This window comes from Centruroides sculpturatus, unplaced genomic scaffold, assembly GCF_000671375.1.
Source record: "Centruroides sculpturatus isolate CEXI.00-Female unplaced genomic scaffold, Cexi_2.0 scaffold266, whole genome shotgun sequence".
NCBI classification, from domain to species: Eukaryota; Metazoa; Arthropoda; class Arachnida; order Scorpiones; family Buthidae; genus Centruroides; species Centruroides sculpturatus.
In genome coordinates, this window is record NW_019384421.1 from 266,552 (window position 1) to 288,058 (window position 21,507).

A 21,507-nucleotide genomic window follows, 5' to 3' on the forward strand; every position below is an offset into this window, starting at 1 on the left:
TTCAGCAGATTTGAGAAACTAAATAGACTATATTTTCGTCAAATCTTGTATAAAAACTCCTAATAATTAATTAAATTTATTATATTAAATGTTTATTATACTTAAATTAATAAATGGTTAATTAGATTATAATGTTACCGTGAAATTGTAATTTTATTTGCAGAAAATACAGGTTGAGATAATAATTTCAGGACAAAACACAACTTTGTTTATTAGAGCTTATATAAACTATAAATATTGAAATATTAATAGACTTTAAGCTAAAAATAGTATATGAAATTTATAACCATATTTTTAAAATATTAAAAAATTGCTATTAAAAGTGTTTCATTTCAATTAAAATTAAGAAAAAAAAAACCTTAAAAATATCTGCTGGATTGGTGAATAAATTCATTTAACATTAAGTTATTCAGAGTAGTAAATTAAAATTTAAATACTTGAATATTTAATTCGTTTAAAAGTTAAAATTAAATTATATATAGCCTATATATATACCCATAATTTTTTATTTTTTTTACAGCCGAATAATTATAAATCTATCAATACATTACATAATTAAGAGAATTGAGTATTACTTATTTTTTAAAATCTGAATTTAGGTATAAGAAAGTAATCTTTGATACATTGCATGAGAAATAAAGGCACGAAACAATCATAGTGGTGCCATCCAGTGAGAAAACTTAAAATAAATCGTATTTAAAGAAACAAAGCTAAAAAAACATGCATTTTATACATAAATTATAGTAGTTAAATAAAAAAATAAAAGATAAAAATTGTGAAAATAGCTCATATATTTTTTGTAAGAGCGTTCAAAGGACTTCTTAGTGGCTATTAGATATAAACAAACGATAATTTGACTGACGTGCACCTTCATACACCCACATCTATGTAAACGTTTGTCACTCATCGCTTTACGCCAACTTTATAATCGATTTACAGCTTCTTCGTTTACTTTTCTACTGTTTACAACGTTAAAAATCATTTAAATTGTTTATATAATTATTAAATTTTTGATTTTCTTCATTCCTCATAATTATAATTCTACAGAATAAACTAAACATCATTCATTCAACTGAAAATTAGAATGAAATTTAACTAATTTTTCTATGTAAAGTTGTGTTCAGAGAATACGATTTTCTAAAAAAATGTATTAATAAATTTTTAAGTGATAAGTTTATAAATCTACTATAAACTGCTGTTAATTTGAATATGTTCACTATAATTAAATAAATTCATTATTTATCAAATGGACACAATAAGATAAAATTTAATGTAGAATTTAATTGTTAGCGACTGGATAAAAGCCATTAAAATTATATTGTGATCTTTATTCGCGCTTACAACTTACATCATATATTAATTAATAGATAAGTTATCTTGTATCTCACGCTTTCAGGATACATAAAAGAAAGGCTATAAAAATTCTCAGGCAATTTTCGTAATTATTCAGTTTTTTCCAAATGTCTTTTACGATTTTATAATAAAATTAATCTGAAAATTTTNACATTACATAATTAAGAGAATTGAGTATTACTTATTTTTTAAAATCTGAATTTAGGTATAAGAAAGTAATCTTTGATACATTGCATGAGAAATAAAGGCACGAAACAATCATAGTGGTGCCATCCAGTGAGAAAACTTAAAATAAATCGTATTTAAAGAAACAAAGCTAAAAAAACATGCATTTTATACATAAATTATAGTAGTTAAATAAAAAAATAAAAGATAAAAATTGTGAAAATAGCTCATATATTTTTTGTAAGAGCGTTCAAAGGACTTCTTAGTGGCTATTAGATATAAACAAACGATAATTTGACTGACGTGCACCTTCATACACCCACATCTATGTAAACGTTTGTCACTCATCGCTTTACGCCAACTTTATAATCGATTTACAGCTTCTTCGTTTACTTTTCTACTGTTTACAACGTTAAAAATCATTTAAATTGTTTATATAATTATTAAATTTTTGATTTTCTTCATTCCTCATAATTATAATTCTACAGAATAAACTAAACATCATTCATTCAACTGAAAATTAGAATGAAATTTAACTAATTTTTCTATGTAAAGTTGTGTTCAGAGAATACGATTTTCTAAAAAAATGTATTAATAAATTTTTAAGTGATAAGTTTATAAATCTACTATAAACTGCTGTTAATTTGAATATGTTCACTATAATTAAATAAATTCATTATTTATCAAATGGACACAATAAGATAAAATTTAATGTAGAATTTAATTGTTAGCGACTGGATAAAAGCCATTAAAATTATATTGTGATCTTTATTCGCGCTTACAACTTACATCATATATTAATTAATAGATAAGTTATCTTGTATCTCACGCTTTCAGGATACATAAAAGAAAGGCTATAAAAATTCTCAGGCAATTTTCGTAATTATTCAGTTTTTTCCAAATGTCTTTTACGATTTTATAATAAAATTAATCTGAAAATTTTTAAAGAACTTCTTGAAAAGAATAACACTGTTTTTATTTAGATAAAACACAAAAATACAGTTGATAATTTCTGTAATTATTAAAGTATTATTAAATTTAGTTTTAATTAAAATTGTGTAAGCATAATGATATATAAACTGGACTATAGAAGATGCTAAAAATTTATTTTCAAAATATTTAAAAACAAAAGAGTTATTTATTTATTTATTTAATTTTTTTTTTATCAATTTAAATAATGCCAGTCCTTAATTTTAAGACATTCAACTTTCGAACAACTCGCTCTTTTGTACTGTACAGTATATAACATTTTGATACTCTTAAATCGCTTTTCATACAACAAATTCGAACTTTTGTACATTTCTATTGACCTTTTTCTGTTTAATCTATATTTAGGCTATACATTAAATCATATTTAAATAAACTTTTCTACTTTAATAAGAGTTTTATATACAATTTTCTGATATATTCGAAAAAAGAACATCGTTTATAATATACAAATTTACCGTTCGACTTTCATTCATATTTTAAATTATCAAAGATAAATGAATAGGGAGAAATTGGATAGAAATTTTGCAATTTATTATTTTAAAATATCTCGATTTTATCATGAAGACGTTTATAAACTTAATAATATTTATTTAAATTTTTTAAATTTATTATTTTTGTGTGTCTTATTAATTACATTAATATTGTATAATTTAATTCTATTAATAATTTAATAAAATTTACTTTTAGAGAGTTTACTTTTATATGAAATAAGATAGATCATATGTTAAGATTGCATTACAAATGAGAAATTAAAGGTAAAGAAATCTAGCTAAAGTGATTTATAAATTGAGAAAGATTAAAATTTTTAATAAGGCTATTAATGTACTATTATTTTATAATATACTATATTATACATAATTCTAGAAATACTTCTGAAATTGAAACATAAGACGAATTAATTTGCTTAGGATGAATTCGAATGTTGAATAGAATCCTGTAAAAAAGCTTGAACTTCGTTGAAATAAAATAATAGATTAATTTATCATACATATTATTTTTCGTTTAAAAATTCTTAAGATAATATATATATATTTTTTTAATTTAAAGAATAATTGTGTAACGATTGTATTAATTTGATCAATGAAGCAATTGCTCTAATAAATAGGCATAGTCAGAATCAAAATATTTTGCATCTTAGTAATTGGTGCATTTTTCATAAAATTAATTCGATAAATATTTACCTAAATTTCATTATTTAATCCTTTATAAAATAAACTCTTGCGTATAAAATGATTTATATATATGAAACCTAAATTCAATAAATATAAATAAAGCTTAAATTTAAATACAGTGGAGTCTCTGTAATCCGACGTAATATATCGGACCGGCGAGTGTAAGATTATAGCAGATTGTCGGATTACTGCATTTCGAATAAAAAAAAAATAGAACTACACACATAAGAACACATCACTATGTTTATTAATACAAGTTAGCAAAAATAATCACACAATGTAAAATATTGCACAAAGCATTAAAAAAGAAAAAAAAAATTATATATGCCTATATAAACTACAAAATTTCCTGCGGAGTGTCGGATTACTGGACGTGTCGGACTGGCGAGTGACAGACTATAGAGACTACTGTACAGTACTGTAATCGCGCTTGTGGGATAGAAAAAAAACGCGATATAACTAAGTACTAAAAATTCTGGACTTATATTAAACAAATTAGGCCTATACATGCTATGGCATCTCTATCCTCTATTCTTTCATCAGAAAGTGTTCCTGATATAAAACAAGCTTAGTTTTTTCAATACTGAATTTTATTTGTGGTTATATCGTTTTAATTGACGTTTACGTAAACATCGATACCACGAATGCTCAATTAACATTATTGTTTCTTTAACAATGACATTTAAAGACAAACACTGTTGATATAAAAACAAAATAGCAGATACGATTTTATTATACAATGCTATATTTTGCAATAAATCGCCTATTAAAAATTCGTGTAATTTATATTTTTCAATAGAAATTATAAATACAGTGACGAATTATTTGTTTCACCTGCAGTGGTAATTTGCAGGGCAAATGGTAGGAATAAAATACCGTATTTCGTTACAAAAAAAAAATTCAATGGCAATTAGTAATTTAAAATTTATTGACTCAAATGCATTTAAAATTTGGGGACTCAAAAAAAGCGCTATATATACGAATTCGCGATATAACGAGGGGCTACTGTAATANGAAGTCTTTTCCTTACACATTACGCGGCGAATTTGAAATTTCACACCTTTATGTGAATTGTCCCAATAACGTCAACTCACATAAACATGTGAAACTCATAGAAACTTGTAAATGAGGAGACGGTACTTAAAACCAATAATAAACAACTTTAGCATGATAAGGAAACATAAATGATAATAGCCTGCACCTGTTTTGCTTATTTAGATCTTGATGAATTTATTGTTTCGCTTGCAGTGGTAGTTTCAAAGACAATGGTAGGAATAAAATACCGTATTTCGTTACAAAAAAAAAATTCAATGGCAATTAGTAATTTAAAATTTATTGACTCAAATGCATTTAAAATTTGGGGACTCAAAAAAAGCGCTATATATACGAATTCGCGATATAACGAGGGGCTACTGTAATAAATTATCTTTTAAATACTATTCTTTTATATTAAAATGTAAGCTTGTATCAACAAAGTACACTGTTTTAACTAAAATAAAAATAAAAATTTAATGGAAGGCTTCGAGATTATTTTAAACTCGTTTAAGTTAAAGCGGTTATAACGAGCTTTAGTAGGGCTATTAAACATTTTAAAATAAGCAATATAAGAACCTATCAACTAACTACAAACAAAACAGCCTAGCCATCGGTGATGAGGGTGAGATAAAACGCTAAATTGGTATTGAAGAGCCATTGAGAGAGAGCAAGTGCTAGTAGAAAGAGAGCAGAAGTTTGAGTGAATAATCGTAATAATAGTCAATTATTCGTTTATATATAAAGCAAAATTAAGTTTATTCCACTTTTTTGTCAAAAATCTCAACTTTGATCCTGTTTAAAGCTTTTCAAGAAGTAAATTTCTTTTTAGTTTTATTCATTTAAATGCTCTTAAATGTACAAAATTCTTTATTTAGGATGTTTATATTAAGTAAGAATATTTTTAAAAATATTTACTAAGAAGAATAATATAGAAAATGTATGATTCTTGAAAAAAATTTGGAGGCTAATTGAGTCGAAGATAAGACGAAATGTCTATTACTTAAAGTCGGTATGTGTTTCACTTGTAAAAGTCGATCATAACTTTGAATCGTTGCTAACTATAGCAATAACTTACTAATGATGGATAACATGGTAATTGAGGACTCGCTTCTCTCAAGATAGATATGGGCTATTCAAAGTTTGGTGCTTTAAGTGCTCCGATACCACATGATAAATGAGTAGAGAAAGTGACAGTCTAGCTTTACCCTTGTTTTAAGATGTGTTGAGATTGTTTTATTAACCTTAATTTATTCTCATTTATCAAGTGTATAGTTGAAAGAATACGATAAATTTAGATTTACTTAACTTTAAATGAATCATTTTTACAAATTAAACTTCATTGTGAAAAATTTCAGAACCTAAAAATAGAAAAATTAAAGGTTAATATACTTTCGTTAACATTGAGTATCATTTTATTGACTTTTAATTTAATTTAATATTTGTTATTAAATTGATATTATTGTTAATAAATTTAATTTTGGAAATATTCACATTACTTATTTATTTATTTTAAATTAAAGAAATAAATGTTTATTGTTATTAAACAAATTCAAAATTTTATATTATATTAAAATTTATGGACCATTGCTAATAAAAATTTCCAGAATATCAATACTTATCAATATTATGGAATATATCTGTTGTAATCTCTATTGTACGCTATTAATCTGCCCGCATCACTTCTATCTATCTCCAACAATCTTCGCAGAACTTTATAGAAAACTGAAGTGTTTTGAAAATTCTTTAATTTTGTATAGTATTATACTATTTTTATAATTTTGGAAATAATATATCGACAATAAAAATGTCAAAACAACTTTTAAATAAACTATATAATACTAAGAAAAGTAACAAATTACATATGAAATTAAAATAATTAGCTTTTTTTATAAATCGCTTTTAAAATTTGAAATTTTTTTCTTGTTATCACGGATCAATTTATGAAAAAATTGATAAATTTTATTAATTAAAAAATAGATTTACTTCCTGGATTTGTTATGTATATGTATTTTGATTATTAAGTAAATAAAATCTGATATTAAAGTAAAGAATTTAACAATTGGAGCATGATACAGTTGTCAAATTGAACGCCGCCTCAATCGCGACAGTCTCCACCCCATCCAAAGCCACACACACACACACACACTCACACATACATACACACGTACAAACTGTTCGGTGACACTTCGACCACACACCGTGTCGGAGCCTGCACATCCCTTCGTCATCCCTAATTAATATCAAATTAATTGTCATGTACAAAGGTGATAATATTCCATTTTCTATCTTCCACATATTGAGTGGAAAATCAGAAAACAGACGAGATACATCTAAACAGGGAGCGGAGTTACATCGTCCACAGGCACCCTATCGGTGTACCGTTACTTCGCAGGTTCCTATTTCATCAACAGTACAAAATGGTAGCTTAGTCAGACTATTGACCACTGGTCACTGTGAAGATAATTCAAACACTAAGCCAGAAGGTGAGTTTTTCCGTTTTGAAGTTCAATTTTTTTTTTTTTAATTTTAGCTTCAATTTACATATTTTTCCATTAATTTTGTAGTTAATTGACCTTTATAATGATTTAAATTATAAAAAGAATATATATATATATATATAGGCTATACTTAATACTTAATATAAGTTACATATTAATCTATGGAGTATATTCTGAATGCTCAACAATCTAATTATTACAAATCGGTTAAAATGACTTATATTGATCACTTTAACAGCAATTTGAGCATTATTTTAATTTTTTTTTTAAATCCAATATTCAAAATAAGCTAAAAATACGGATAAAGTCCTTAGATCTTTCATTTCTAAGAGTAAATTCATTTCATTTGTACAACTTTAAACAAGATTTGCATATTAATTTTGACAATAGTTGCATAGCTGCATCTTATTAATTATTTGAATAAATAGTTAAGGATTTTATCGACGATAAATTATTTTAAATTGATTCTAATAGAGAATTTTTATAGGAATTTTAAGGTCACTACCTTAAATCTTTGGATTGATGATAAATTTTATTGCATAAACTTGAAACAAGGGCGCAAAAAAATGATTTTTAAACTTTAAAAATTCACATAAATTTTATAAACTTTTACATTTTTTTTATACAGCAATTTGAGAGAAAAATGAAAATTTAGGTATTATTATTAAACTTAATGTTTCATTATTAGGTTAAACAATTTCTTATTAAAATATCTTCTTCTTACAATATTACATAGTTTTTGTGTTCTAACATAAAACAATAGACGTATTTTGTTTTTGTGACTAATATCCTTAAATATGTTTAGACTAGATTCTTTTTAATTATTAAATACAATGGAGTTCACATTTCCAAATTAATTAATGTGTGTCATGATTATAAAATGCAGTCAATTAGGATATATGAGCTCACTAAATGTTAAAAAATCTAATTTATCATTAAAATTTAAAATAAAATTATACTGAAAAATAATGGATATCAAATAACGTGTTTAAACAATTGATGTTAAAAGCTTAATTTTATTTTATACCTCAATTTAAACATTGAAAACGTATTATTTTCGAAGTTTTACAGGTTCGAATTACACATATTATCTACTGAAATCAAGACTTAATCTTAAAATTTTCAAATTTTTCTACTCACCTTTATCATTACATTAGTTAATTGCTCTTTCTTTTCTTATTAAAGCGTTGTTAAAACAATAAATGTCATTGCTAGGGTAATTAGTAAGTGAACTGTAAACACTTAAAGCTAAAGTATGGCAATCCACCCAGTTCGTCGATTTGTTTGCTTGGATGAGGACTACTAACAAATGGTTTTGATGATGGAGTCACTGGGAACGGAAGTCTCTAGGTTGGTTCGGGTCAAAGGTCATAATACGGCTCAAAAGGAGGTTAAACAGATCTCTTATACGATCCTTAATTAATCATAGGTGTAACAATTAAAGCTAGAACGGTTCACAGTTCGTGCTATGCTGCGCACACTAAAGGCTCACTTACTGATTTTCAGAATGTTTCTACAATAACTAAAATAGAAGAACATTTAAATTTTTATAAGAAATAAAGATTTTTAGATTCTAAGAATTATTTATAATCGAGAATTTGTATAAAAAATTATAAACAAAACTTTTTTCTGTATAAAGATTAACTCAACTTGAGAAACATCTGCAAAACTTATAGACAGATAAACGTTTATGCTGTAAAACAGCAGGAGTCAAAGATATTGGAGTGAAATGCTAAAGAATCGAAGCAAATAGTGTAGAAGACCTGTCATGCAGCCATTGCAAATTATAAACAAAAATGACATTTATACCTTAACCGATGACATATCTCGATAAAGAAATGGAACTTCTCTATTTTCTTCCAGATAAAAACAACTTTTCTTTGAAGGATATTAATGATGCGCCGAATGCTAAATAACACTTTACCAAGAAGTTCAATCGTAATTTATAATTTTATATTTTTATTTCAGTTCTTTAATACTTTTTCCCGTCATCAATATCGCTACAAAACTTTGGAAGTTCCATATCGATATTAAGAAGTGATCTTTAAACTTTTATATGTAGTTTTAAAATTCCAAATAACTACTAAACTACAGTGGACTTAATAGAAATAATAAATTATAGAAAATATAACAAGACTAGATGTGTTTAGAAATTTAATTCCTATTATAAGTATGAGGAATTCAATGAAACTAAAAGTGAAGTATAAAGGATTGAGTTAAACTAGAAAAGTAGAATTATTAAATGTAGAATAATTGTAAATCGAAACGAATTAATTTTACTAAATTCTTAAAGTATTCTACTTAAACCTAAAAGGTATAATGAAGCTAATGAAACACGGAGGATTTAGTAAACAATTTCAAAAAGTTACATAAGAATAATTAGACAAAGTATATCAATGATTTAATAGGATTAGAAAAGTATTAAGATTTAAATAAAATAAGTGAGATAATATATTAGACGGCGAATTTTATAGAATTATTAAATGTAGAATAATTGTAAATCGAAACGAATTAATTTTACTAAATTCTTAAAGTATTCTACTTAAACCTAAAAGGTATAATGAAGCTAATGAAACACGGAGGATTTAGTAAACAATTTCAAAAAGTTACATAAGAATAATTAGACAAAGTATATCAATGATTTAATAGGATTAGAAAAGTATTAAGATTTAAATAAAATAAGTGAGATAATATATTAGACGGCGAATTTTATAGATTTATATAATACAGAAAGATTTTCATAGAATTAATTAATTATATAAGATTAAATCAAATTAACAAAATATGAGAAATTTAGTAAGATTTTTGAGTAAGATTAACAATGCAAAACGTAGAGTATATAATAATTTTCTAATAAAAAATAAATTTAATAAAATAAGTGACCGCCCATTCAATGTGCAGTAGCCTACTTACAAACAGGCTTGTAGGCTTTTAGTTATTTTTAATTTCAATGAACTAAAATCTATTCGGATAATGTAGGCCTAAACTATATATAGAATTTTCTAAAAAAATTGATAATATACTTATAAATTTCATAAAAATAACAAGTCCAAAATTTAAAAAATATCGGATATTTTACAATTAAATATCGTGACAAAATTAAATAAAATTTATAGTGTTTATAGATTATTATAAATGTACAGAATTCTAATTTTTATAGATTTACTTATAAAATAATAAAAATAAGATTTTACTGAATTTTAACATATAATTAATATTGAAGATAATATTAAACATAAATAAAAATTTAATAAATCTGAATTATAATTTAAAAATAAGACTTAATTGATATAATAAAATAGTCATTGTAAAATGCTCATTAAATTTTAAAAAGTCCTAATAGCTTTTTAAATTAAAATAATTTATATTTTGATTTAAAATATTTCCATTTAACTCACAGATATTTAAATATTTAAAAAATCTTAAATTGAAAGAATAATTTGATGAATTTTTACGTTTCCAATCAAGCTATTATATTAGATAAACAAGAACTAAAAAATGCTTGACGTTATTACGATTTACAATGAAAAATTATCATATTAGTAGTAAATTTAACAATAGAAATATAAATTAAGAGATAAAATAGTTTAAACTTAAAATATTTACAAATTATTACAAATTTTAGTGTAAAGTTATCATAATTTAGGCTAAAATATGATGTAAAATATCGTTCTATGGTTCTAATTTGATTCTTTATTTTTTAATAATTTAAAGAAAAAGCTTCGTTTATTGTAACAAATTTAAAATAGATTTAATTCAACAAGAATAAAAATTTATTTTTGTTGTTGTTTGCCGGTATTATAACATTATTCAGCATTGTATATGTTGTCTCTATAACAAAAAAAAAAAAAAAATTACAATAAATTGCGTGTTGAATATTTAAACTTATAGGCCGATAAATATAAAACAGTTTTACAAATAATTCAGGTTTAATCAGATTATAATAATCTAAATATCTAATTTATTCTCGTAAAATATTTTATAGCGGCGATTATAAAACTTCCATGAATCATCGAGTGTATTTTTAAAGGCATCAAATTTCAACAGAAAGTTTTTAAAATATATTTATTTACTTACTTATTATTTTACAGAATATATTGGCATAGCCTTTAGAATGGATTGACTACACCTATAAACAAATAAACGTAATAGATATCTCTAAAATACAAAATACGAAAACAATGATAAAAGAAATTATAGAAGATAGTCTATTAAATTAAAAATTTTACTCTTACTCGTGTTAAATAATGTTTTATTTATTTTGTATTAAGACTAAAATCATGAAAATATATCATAAAATTTAAGAACTGATGTTTTATTTTACTTTATATATTTTACGAATTTTTCAGCTTTATTGAAACATTCTGATTTTCTTTGAATCAATATAACTTTTTATGTTAAATTTTATATAAAATGAAGTTTAATTTATCGAAATTTAGACTTAATTTTTGTTCTTATGTTTCTGTTTACATTTTCTGATTTTATTCACAATCATTTAAATTAATTTTTATTAGAACTTTTATAATTGTTATATCGCGCTTGTCTGGAGACAAAGAAAAAGTGCGATATATAACCGAGTACTAAAAATTCTGGGCTTTTACTAAACAGATTATATAAGCTATGAAATCTTTATTTTCTATTCTTTCATCAGAAAGTGTTCCTGGTATAAAACAAGCTCAGTTTTTCAATACTGAATTTTATTCGTGGTTATATCGTATTAATTGACGTTTACGTAAACATCGATACCACGAATGCTCAATTAACATTATTGTTTCTTTAACAATGACATTTAAAGACAAACACTGTTGATATAAAAACAAAATAGCAGATACGATTTTATTATACAATGCTATATTTTGCAATAAATCGCCTATTAAAAATTCGTGTAATTTATATTTTTAAATAAAAATTATAAATACAGAATTGAAAATTTAAAAAATAAATATTCAACATATAACGGAACATCAAAACTTATAAAATTACAGTGTAAAAATACTCTAAACAATAAAATAAAGTTACTACTGTATAAACATTTTAGAACTTTCCGTTCAGAAATAAAGAAATTTTTTCCTTACACATTAGGCGGTGAATTTGAAATTTCACACCTTTATGTGGATTGTAGCAATACCGTCAACTCACATAAAGGTGTGAAACTCATAGAAACTTGTAAATGAGGAGACAGTACTTAAAACCAATAATAAACAACTTTTAGCATGATAAGGAAACATAAATGATAATAGATGTGTTCACCTGTTTTGCTTATTTAGATCTTGATGAATTTATTGTTTCGCCTGCAGTGATAGTTTCAAAGACAATGGTAGGAATAAAATATCTTATTTCGTTACAAAAAGAAATTCAACGGCAATTAGTAATTTAAAATTTATTGACTCAAATGCATTTAAAATTTGGGGGACAAAAAAAAAACGTGATATATCCGAATTCACGATATAACGAGAGGCTGCTATTATAGAATTGTGATTCTTTAAATAATTCCAATATTAACGTTAATTTATTTTTAATAAAATAATATTCTTGATACTTATAATTGGAAGGAACATATAGGCCTAAAATATTATATTTTAAAATATTTCTCATATTTTACATTCTATTGCAGAAATAGCGAAGAAGCACCGTCCACTAGATCCTGTGGAAGAAGCTGCAAAACCAAGGAAAAAACGTTCTCGTGCGGCATTTTCCCATGCTCAAGTATATGAATTGGAGAGGCGTTTCAGCCATCAACGTTATTTATCTGGTCCAGAAAGAGCAGATTTAGCTCAGGCGTTAAAATTAACTGAAACTCAAGTTAAAATATGGTTTCAAAATAGAAGATATAAAACAAAAAGAAGATTAATGCAACAGGATATGCCTTCTACTGCTAAACGTGTTGCTGTTAAAGTACTGGTCAAAGACGATCAAATAGTATATAGACCCGAAGATGTAACCAAACCAATGCTCTATCCTTCGTATCCTATTCCTGGATTTCCTATGGGATATATTTATCCTCCGTGGTTCCTTAATTGTACAGCTAATTATCAATAAATAGAGCATTTTATAAAACATTTATTTATCCTTGGACAACGGAATATTTTTCCGATTTTATCTAAAAAACTTATGCTATAGTACTGTACTATAGCCTAATCTCTACTATAACAATCCAATCAAATTGTTTAATGTTATAATAACTATAAAACTATCAACTCTATCGTTAGATAAGGTTTACGGATCCTTATCGTAATTAAGAAATCACTTAAAATTTTTTCACTTGATTCTTATTTAAGAATTTTTTAATGCTTTAATATAACTTATATTTTTAAATTTTGCTATTTTTATTATATAAAATTATTTATAAAAGTTTTAGTAATATAAAAATTGCCTTTCCAAATCACAATTTAAAAGGTTAATAATTTTTAAAGCTAGGCTTATATAATTAGTACGTTATGTTCAGTCCTATAAGGCCTATAGACTTCTATAATAAACAATTATTTAAAGAAATGTTTTCTTTTAACTAATAAAATTAAAGTAGAGATAGAAAAATAAACTAGATAGCTCAAATTCAATTAATATTCACTGTGTACCTCATTTAAATTCCATTTATGTGGAGTTTTATCATTATTAAGTTTAATTCGAGATAATGTATCATATTCTATTTTTTGAAAATTTAATTTTCATTGTTGTAAAAATATATTATTTTCGTAGATGTTCCTATAAGCAATAAATAAAAATATCATTACAACTGACTTGTTTCTTACAACAATTTATATTCGCAATCTTTACATTAATCACAAACAATGAGTAATATAGACTTTCGTGAATATATGTAGTTAGCAATTGGGCTCATTGTTATACAATATAAAATTAAATGTCTATTAATTTACATCATAATATAATTACATTTTATTAAGTGTACAGTACAGTTATGACACGTAGTCTAACCATCGTTTTATCTATACTGCAACGTTTGTGTAGGATTTGGTTTAAATGGGATGGGGTGAGGGTGAGGGAGAGGGAGAAAGTCATCTACAACGATATAACATTGGTTTTGTAAACGGTATAGCATTGGCTCCCTAAAGGACCTAAACACTGATGCAGGTTCTATGTAAAAGTTACATGAATTAGTTTATTAAAGATGATTTCATTAATACTTTATATTAAGATCCTATATGACATTTGTAAGTTTTATTGCAAGCACACACTAAGAACGGAAACTGTAATGTATAATTATGTTTGTGTTGGCAACCGAATTTTTCTTGGACGCGTGATGTACTGTACAGTACACAATTTCTGAAGTCTCGACATCTCTCAGCTTAGCAGGACTTGTACTGTACCTGTAAGCATAAGTTAATTTAATTTAATGAACATAGATTTTATGAGTGCTTGCTTGAAATGCCTCGGGAAATTTATAATCTTTGGAGAGAAAATTCTCCCCAAGGTGTAAATCGGTGTACAGTACATAATCAGTAAAGAATGCACGTGTATTATGCACGAAGTCGTGGGTTCAGTTCCCATCTTGCTTGAAACGTATCTTTAATGAATTTTTATTTTAATATTCATTTTTAAAAATTTTATTTAGATCTAACAGAAAAAAATTACATTATGAATATTAAGTTACTATTTTTAATGAAAATATTTAATTGAATTTGACATTTCTATAAGCCAAATTTTATAAACTTATAATTTACATCTAAAACATAACTAAACTTATATCGAATTTATAACAAAAGTATGAAAATGGTGTCTTCTTTACAATAAAGTTTTCTGATAGGATTATTATGTCTACAAGAAAAATTTATACTACATTTTTGCTTAAATTATTTTAATGAAAATTTTAGCTATAAAAAGTCTTATTAAAAAATCCTATGATTAAAATTAAAAGATAGAAGCTGACAATATATAAGTTATAATATAAACTCCATTAATCGAAATAATGTTGTGTAGTTGTAGCCTGTACTTGGCTAATCAAAAACCATAGATAATCTACATTCATTTGTATATAATCTTTCCTTTGATCATTTTTAGTTACAAAACCCCAGTTGATTGTTTCTATGTCAGTTGGATTTTCTGTTAAGGGATTTTGTATTAAGTTGTACTATATTATTATTATTTTTTTAAAATAAGATTGCGTTTTTAAAATTAATTAATATTTAAGTAATAATTTTAGATACAACTGATAAATAAATGTTGGCATTGTCAATTAGAATTACGGTATATTTAATATTTATTTTTCGCGATAATTAAAACAAATCAAACTTTTCAACTTAAATCATCATCGAAACTAAATGTTTTAATGAATTTATGAGTTTTATAATGTTATATAAATTTAAATTTATAAAAATCATAGTAATTTATAAAATTAAACATTTATATTTCTATATTAAAAAGAAAAATACATTCCTTTCAAATTATTAAATATAAGCTGTAAAAAAATGCAAATAAACTCATAATTTTTAAAATAAGTTTTATCAAATTATCTTTTAATTTTTAAAAATTAGAAGAAAAACATTAATAAAGGATCACGTTTTTTAATGCCTGAAAGCTATAATATGACTTTTTATCATAAAAACCTCAAGAAAAATAAAATTCACGAATATTATGAAATATTCAGCGTTTCTTTAGATATGGTAATAAATAAGAATATTCAAATTATGATTCTTTTAAAAATAAGAACGATTATAAAAATTATTTATTTGAATTTGCTTAAATATGTACTATTAAAAACACGAAAAGGGTATTATAACAGATTTAAAACACTTAAAATACTTGAAATTCTTAACTAGTAAGTAATTAAATAAAATTTTTTATGTGAAAAGTATAAGTCTTTTTTCATTTCATGGCTTTTTTTGTGAATAATGAGTACATAGAGGGTTTGTCATCGAGGAAAACATTGATCAGGATTGCACTGACAATAGAAACGACCAATAGAAGTAAAGGAGCTAAACACGTGACGATTCGTGCTTGTGTGCAAACTTCGATCAACCACGGTTTCCTACGGCTTTTATTAAAGAGATAATCTGGTAATGGAGAGATGGAAGTGAATGGAAAAGCACAAAACGATTAGGTGAATTGAACAGCGCCTGTAGATTGCAAGCTGTCTGCTGTCAGTCAGAAAAAGCTTAATCCTTCGTCAGACAGCGCCTATCAGGTAGATATTGGTCATTCAGCAAATGAAGTCTTTTATCGAGTGGAATTATCTTCTTTTGTATAATTGAATCTTCTGTGGATGTATTTATACTTAAGTGTTCTCGACGAGACGAGGAAAAGAGCAAAAATATATATTATAAGATTATATATAGACCAATATAATCTATCAATTACCTTTTCAATTGTTCAAATTTTAATTGTAGGATTTATATGAAAATGTTTGTGTATAAACATTATTTATACTTTTAAAAGTTCGGGGAAGTGTAGAGACTCTTTGTTCTCTATCTGTCAACGAAACTTTAACCACTTACAAGTTGTATAACTTAGCTTAACTCACCCTAGTATCAGGAAAGATGTGCTTATTTTTTTAACGTTTAATTTAATTTATCGAGAAAATCTAAAACAATAGTAAAGAAAAATGCTATGTATAAAAATAAATTATGTAGGCTTGTGTTAAGATTACCTAGAAATTTTAAATTAATAAGATAAGATTTTGTCTAAATTTAGATAAGTTTAAATATATAAGTATATTATTTTAACTTAAAAAAACATTATTTGTATTTCATGAAATATTTATTTATATTTTTATTTACTTTATTTAGGATACATATTAATAAATAAATGATAAATTAAAGCTTAAACAGTAGAAATGAACAATCGGAATTGATCTAGAGTATGTCTTAGTAAATAAATATTACAAAAAATATTTAAAGCAGAAAATAAAAAAATATTTCAAGTTATACGTCGTAACTGTGTAAAAAAAACTATTATAAAAATATTTTTCCTCCATTTACGTACACATTTTTATTTTATAATTGCTTACTTCTAGGTTCAAATAACTGGATTTAATCTTGAACATATTTTACAATTAAGCTTTTACTTTAATTATTCAAATTTAATATAATTTTTTTTACCATTTAAATATTTTAATATTTAAAAATTAATTAACAAGTAACAAAAATCAAACATTTTTTTAATCTCTTAGCATTAAGTCTACAGTTAAAAGACTGACATTATTTTTCTACATCTTTAATTGAGACCTGAAATTAAGTCTATATTTATTTTCTATATTTAAATGTTCAAAATCAATTAATTTTTAAATATTTAAATAAACATTTTTTAGTATCAAGCAGCATACTTAAGTTCTCATACATACTTATATAAAGACTTATTGGATAATAGTTTATTTTAATGATATTGTTTAAGATCAAGAACCAAAACCTTAAATTTATTTATTATCTCTATCTGACAATATATTTGCTGTATTAATTATATTGGATGCAAAGTTTAAAAGCTGAATCAACAATATGAAATTGTTTCTAAAAATTTACTCTATAAATAAAAATATTAATACATAAAAAATGCAAAAATCTAACTTAAAACTATTCTTTACGTTCTATAAATTGCCTGTGAAATAATTTACATTAAAAAGGATTTTATAAAATTAAAAACATTATAAAATTTAATTAATTTATTAATAATTTACAAATAATAAAAGTTTAATAAATCTACCAGTATTTATCTTCTCCAAAAATCATCTCTCTTTAGGCTATATCAGTCATTGAAGACGACACTTCTGGACTGTTGTATACAATATACAAAAAGAGATTAATAGTTATATTTTAATATATAATTAAAGGCTTTCGATTAATTAATATGAGAATTTAGAAATTAATTGGGGTAAAGAATAATAGAAATTTATCAGCAGTTAGAAAGAACGGTGCCATCAGACTCTTTTGCTAGAATGAGTCGTATTAAAGACGAAGAAAGTTGACAATTGATGTCCATTCAGTCAATATAAGTGAATATGGAGATGGACTTGTTTTCATTCAGTTTGCATCTCCACTTAGCACGAGTGGTCTTGGGTACCAAGTGGTCCCTTTCGGTCGACGGAGTGCAAATGATGGTTGATATTCAACTCATTAGACCTCCTATTCAATGTGGATGAATTGCATCCAAACCAGATGTCTCTATTATGTAAATGGATCCTATCAAAAGCCAATTTTTCCTCCAGTCATGGTAAGTGTAGAATTTATCTAAAATGAATGTAAAAGTAATTACTTTTAAAGTTATAAAGATAATTTATATAGTTTGATTTTAACAAATAAAACAGTATATTTTATTTTTAAATTTTCGTGTTTATGCTTGAGGTGTGTATAAAAGTCCACGTAAAAACTTAAACTCTAATCTTTAATCAAACTTCATAAAAGTGATTTTGTTTTATTATTAGACCTATTATTTTTAACGGTAAAATTCTAATAGGTTTAAATATAGTTAAATTGATTTTATTTATCTGATTCATAATTTGATCAATCTTAAATTATACAACATAGATTTTTGATAAAGTAAATTATATTTAAATCAATTTAAATTTATTTAGATTTTTTAAACATTAATTATCAAATGTTATATATGTTTTATAACTGTTTTAAGAAATCAAATGTTAAATTTCTATTAAAAATCTCAATATTATTTTCTATGAAAGCAAAAACTCACAATGCTTTTCATATAGAGAAATGATATAAAAATACACACTTTTATTTACATTTAGAAAAAAATTAAAATTATTTAAATAATATTAAAGAATAGATATATTTTAAATGTATACTATATTTATTAAATAGGGCTTATATTTTATAGGAAATTAAAACAAAAACAGACTTTTCTAATACAATCTTCCATCTTTGTATGATTTATATGTGTCGAGGTATAATACAGTAATACCTCGACTTACGCGAACCCGGAGTTACGCGATTTTCAAATCTCGTCGATTCGTCTTTTGTTTGAGCGCCACACTCTTGATTACTCACTCCCCCCACACTATTGTTCAGCTTACATGTTCGGACATGTCGCGCGGAATCGACACATAGCTACAATTTATTTTGTGTTATTTCTTTCTGTATTTGTTATATCTACAGAGATTCTAGAGACTCTATGTGGTGATTTCTTGTAACAATGAACGAATCAAAAGACGAGATAATATTAACGAAAACATTTATTAGCTTACGTACAGTACATCCGACTTGGATTTTACACAAATTGAGAAATTATACCCAGACTTACGCGGTTATCGCTCGGTCCTACCTATCGCGTAAGTTCGGCGTATTACTGTATACATCATAAAATAAAACACATTTAATCATTTATTTATTGTAGTAGGTTACATAACACATAAGAGAAGGTTAGTATAGAAATTTAAATTTTCACATATTTTTGATTGATCGCTTGGTCGAACATTGTAACTAAAACCCGTAAAACCTATAATTCGGTTTGTCAACACAAGTTGCAACGCAACAGCCATTAGTAAAATTACATCTCACCCCCTTTGAATATTGAAAAGAAACGACTCTATCTATTAGGAAAATTATATATCAGAATTTTCTTGATTAAAGTTTATATGCCTGTTATTATTCGCTTCTATTTATTTCGTTACGTTGAAAAAAAAATGTAGTTTGATACGTTAGAATATTGTATATGTTTACTGTTTTGCATAGACCTTACCGTACTTTTCAAGTTGTAATTAATTATAGTGAAGGTTAAGGTTGAAAATGTCATACAGTCAGGTATAGAAGGTCGCATTTAAGAAACATTGTGACTGTTGTCCGTATGTAACCTTTGGCTTTGGCGATTAACAAGCAATTAGGAAGAGAGTTAACTGAGCGTGAAAGAGTCACTATATCTGTCAGCATATTACAACTGGCTCAGCTAGCAAATCTTAGTTTTAACACGTTACTCCTATAAGTTACCAACAGAGACAGATCAATACCATCTGCTTGGTTTTAGCAGGAAACACCTAAAAATCAACTAGGCCATGTACTATACAATAATTAATATTTTCAGATAAATTTAACGTACAAAAACAATAAACAATAATATGGTTTAATTTGTATAAAAGCAAAGCAGAAAGTTACAAGTTAAAAAGCAGAAAATATTTATAATAAGCTATGAAAATATAATTAAATGTAATAAAAATAATAAAATGAGCGTATAATTCCAATTTTTAATATCATAAAAACGTAATTTTATTGAATATTTAATTAAATTTCACTGTAACTATTTTAAAACATTTTTAAAAAAACTTTTACGTAGAAACTAATGCTTAAAATATTCTTAATATAACTTATTTAAACTCATAAAAAGTAAATTTTAGATTAAATGGAAAATATTATTAATAAAATAAACAATTAAAATTTATCTTAAAAATTTTAATTATAAAATTTATTCGCTTATAATTAATTAAAAATATACTGAATTAATTAACAAAATTTAAGTGATTTTTATACCTTCAAAAGCTTCATAAATAGGCCTAATAATAATAAGTAGCCTATATATGTAGAAGTAAATAAAAAAATTACCAGAGTTTAAACGATTAAAATTAAATTTTGCGCAATTTATAAGGCTATAAATCAAGAAAGGAATTTTGTTTACCTATCCATTTAGAGGAGCAATATGTCTGTAGATGGCGTATGCTTTCACCGGAAACCTATCTACACTTCCGGGGACAAGGTAACGTGATCTGACCTAAGTCGTGACGAAAACATGTCACACCTCACTCCATCTCTATCCATTACATTGTCTCCCTTTCTCTGGCTAAAGTTCAAATTTAACATCGCATTTTTGTCTTATTTTTAAATTCTTATTTAAACATCCCAAAATGTAAAAGTTTTACCGGATGTTAGAAAATGTTGACTTTATCTTCGTTAAGAAAATTTTCAAGTTTTAATTTAAAAATAAAAAGAAAAACATCAATTTTAAAAGTTCCTTTTTTGTACCCTTCTTCATTAATTATTCTTCATTTAGAGAAACGTGTATACGTTTATCTTGTTAAATTAAAAATAAAAAATTATTATATTACAGTATTTTATATTTTATTTATTTACTATATGTTAATTTAAGTTTTATACATAATATATATATGAAAATTATTAGAAATTTTGGTATTTAAAAAAAAATGTTAAAGTAGGCCTAAAAAGATAATTAATTTATGCATGGAATTTTATTAAAATCAGAATTTAAGGTTTGATTTAGTGTAATCGAATAAGTTGATTGCGATCTATTGATTGGCATGTGATTTAATATTTCCTGTTTAAAAAAATCCATAATATTTTCACGTATTTATCACAAATTTTTAAATGAAATCTTTTGCAATTGCAAAA

General features: G+C 24.7%; 1 protein-coding gene across 1 annotated transcript; it reads left to right on the forward strand.

Moving 5' to 3' along the window:
* The first annotated feature begins 6,969 nt into the window (after positions 1 to 6,969).
* LOC111619404 (homeobox protein Nkx-3.2-like) lies at positions 6,970 to 13,252 on the forward strand. Its single transcript, XM_023361107.1, has 2 exons — positions 6,970 to 7,198; positions 12,828 to 13,252. Exons 1-2 carry the CDS (start codon positions 6,970 to 6,972, stop codon positions 13,250 to 13,252), a joined length of 654 nt encoding a protein of 217 aa, XP_023216875.1.
* Positions 13,253 to 21,507: the final 8,255 nt, after the last annotated feature.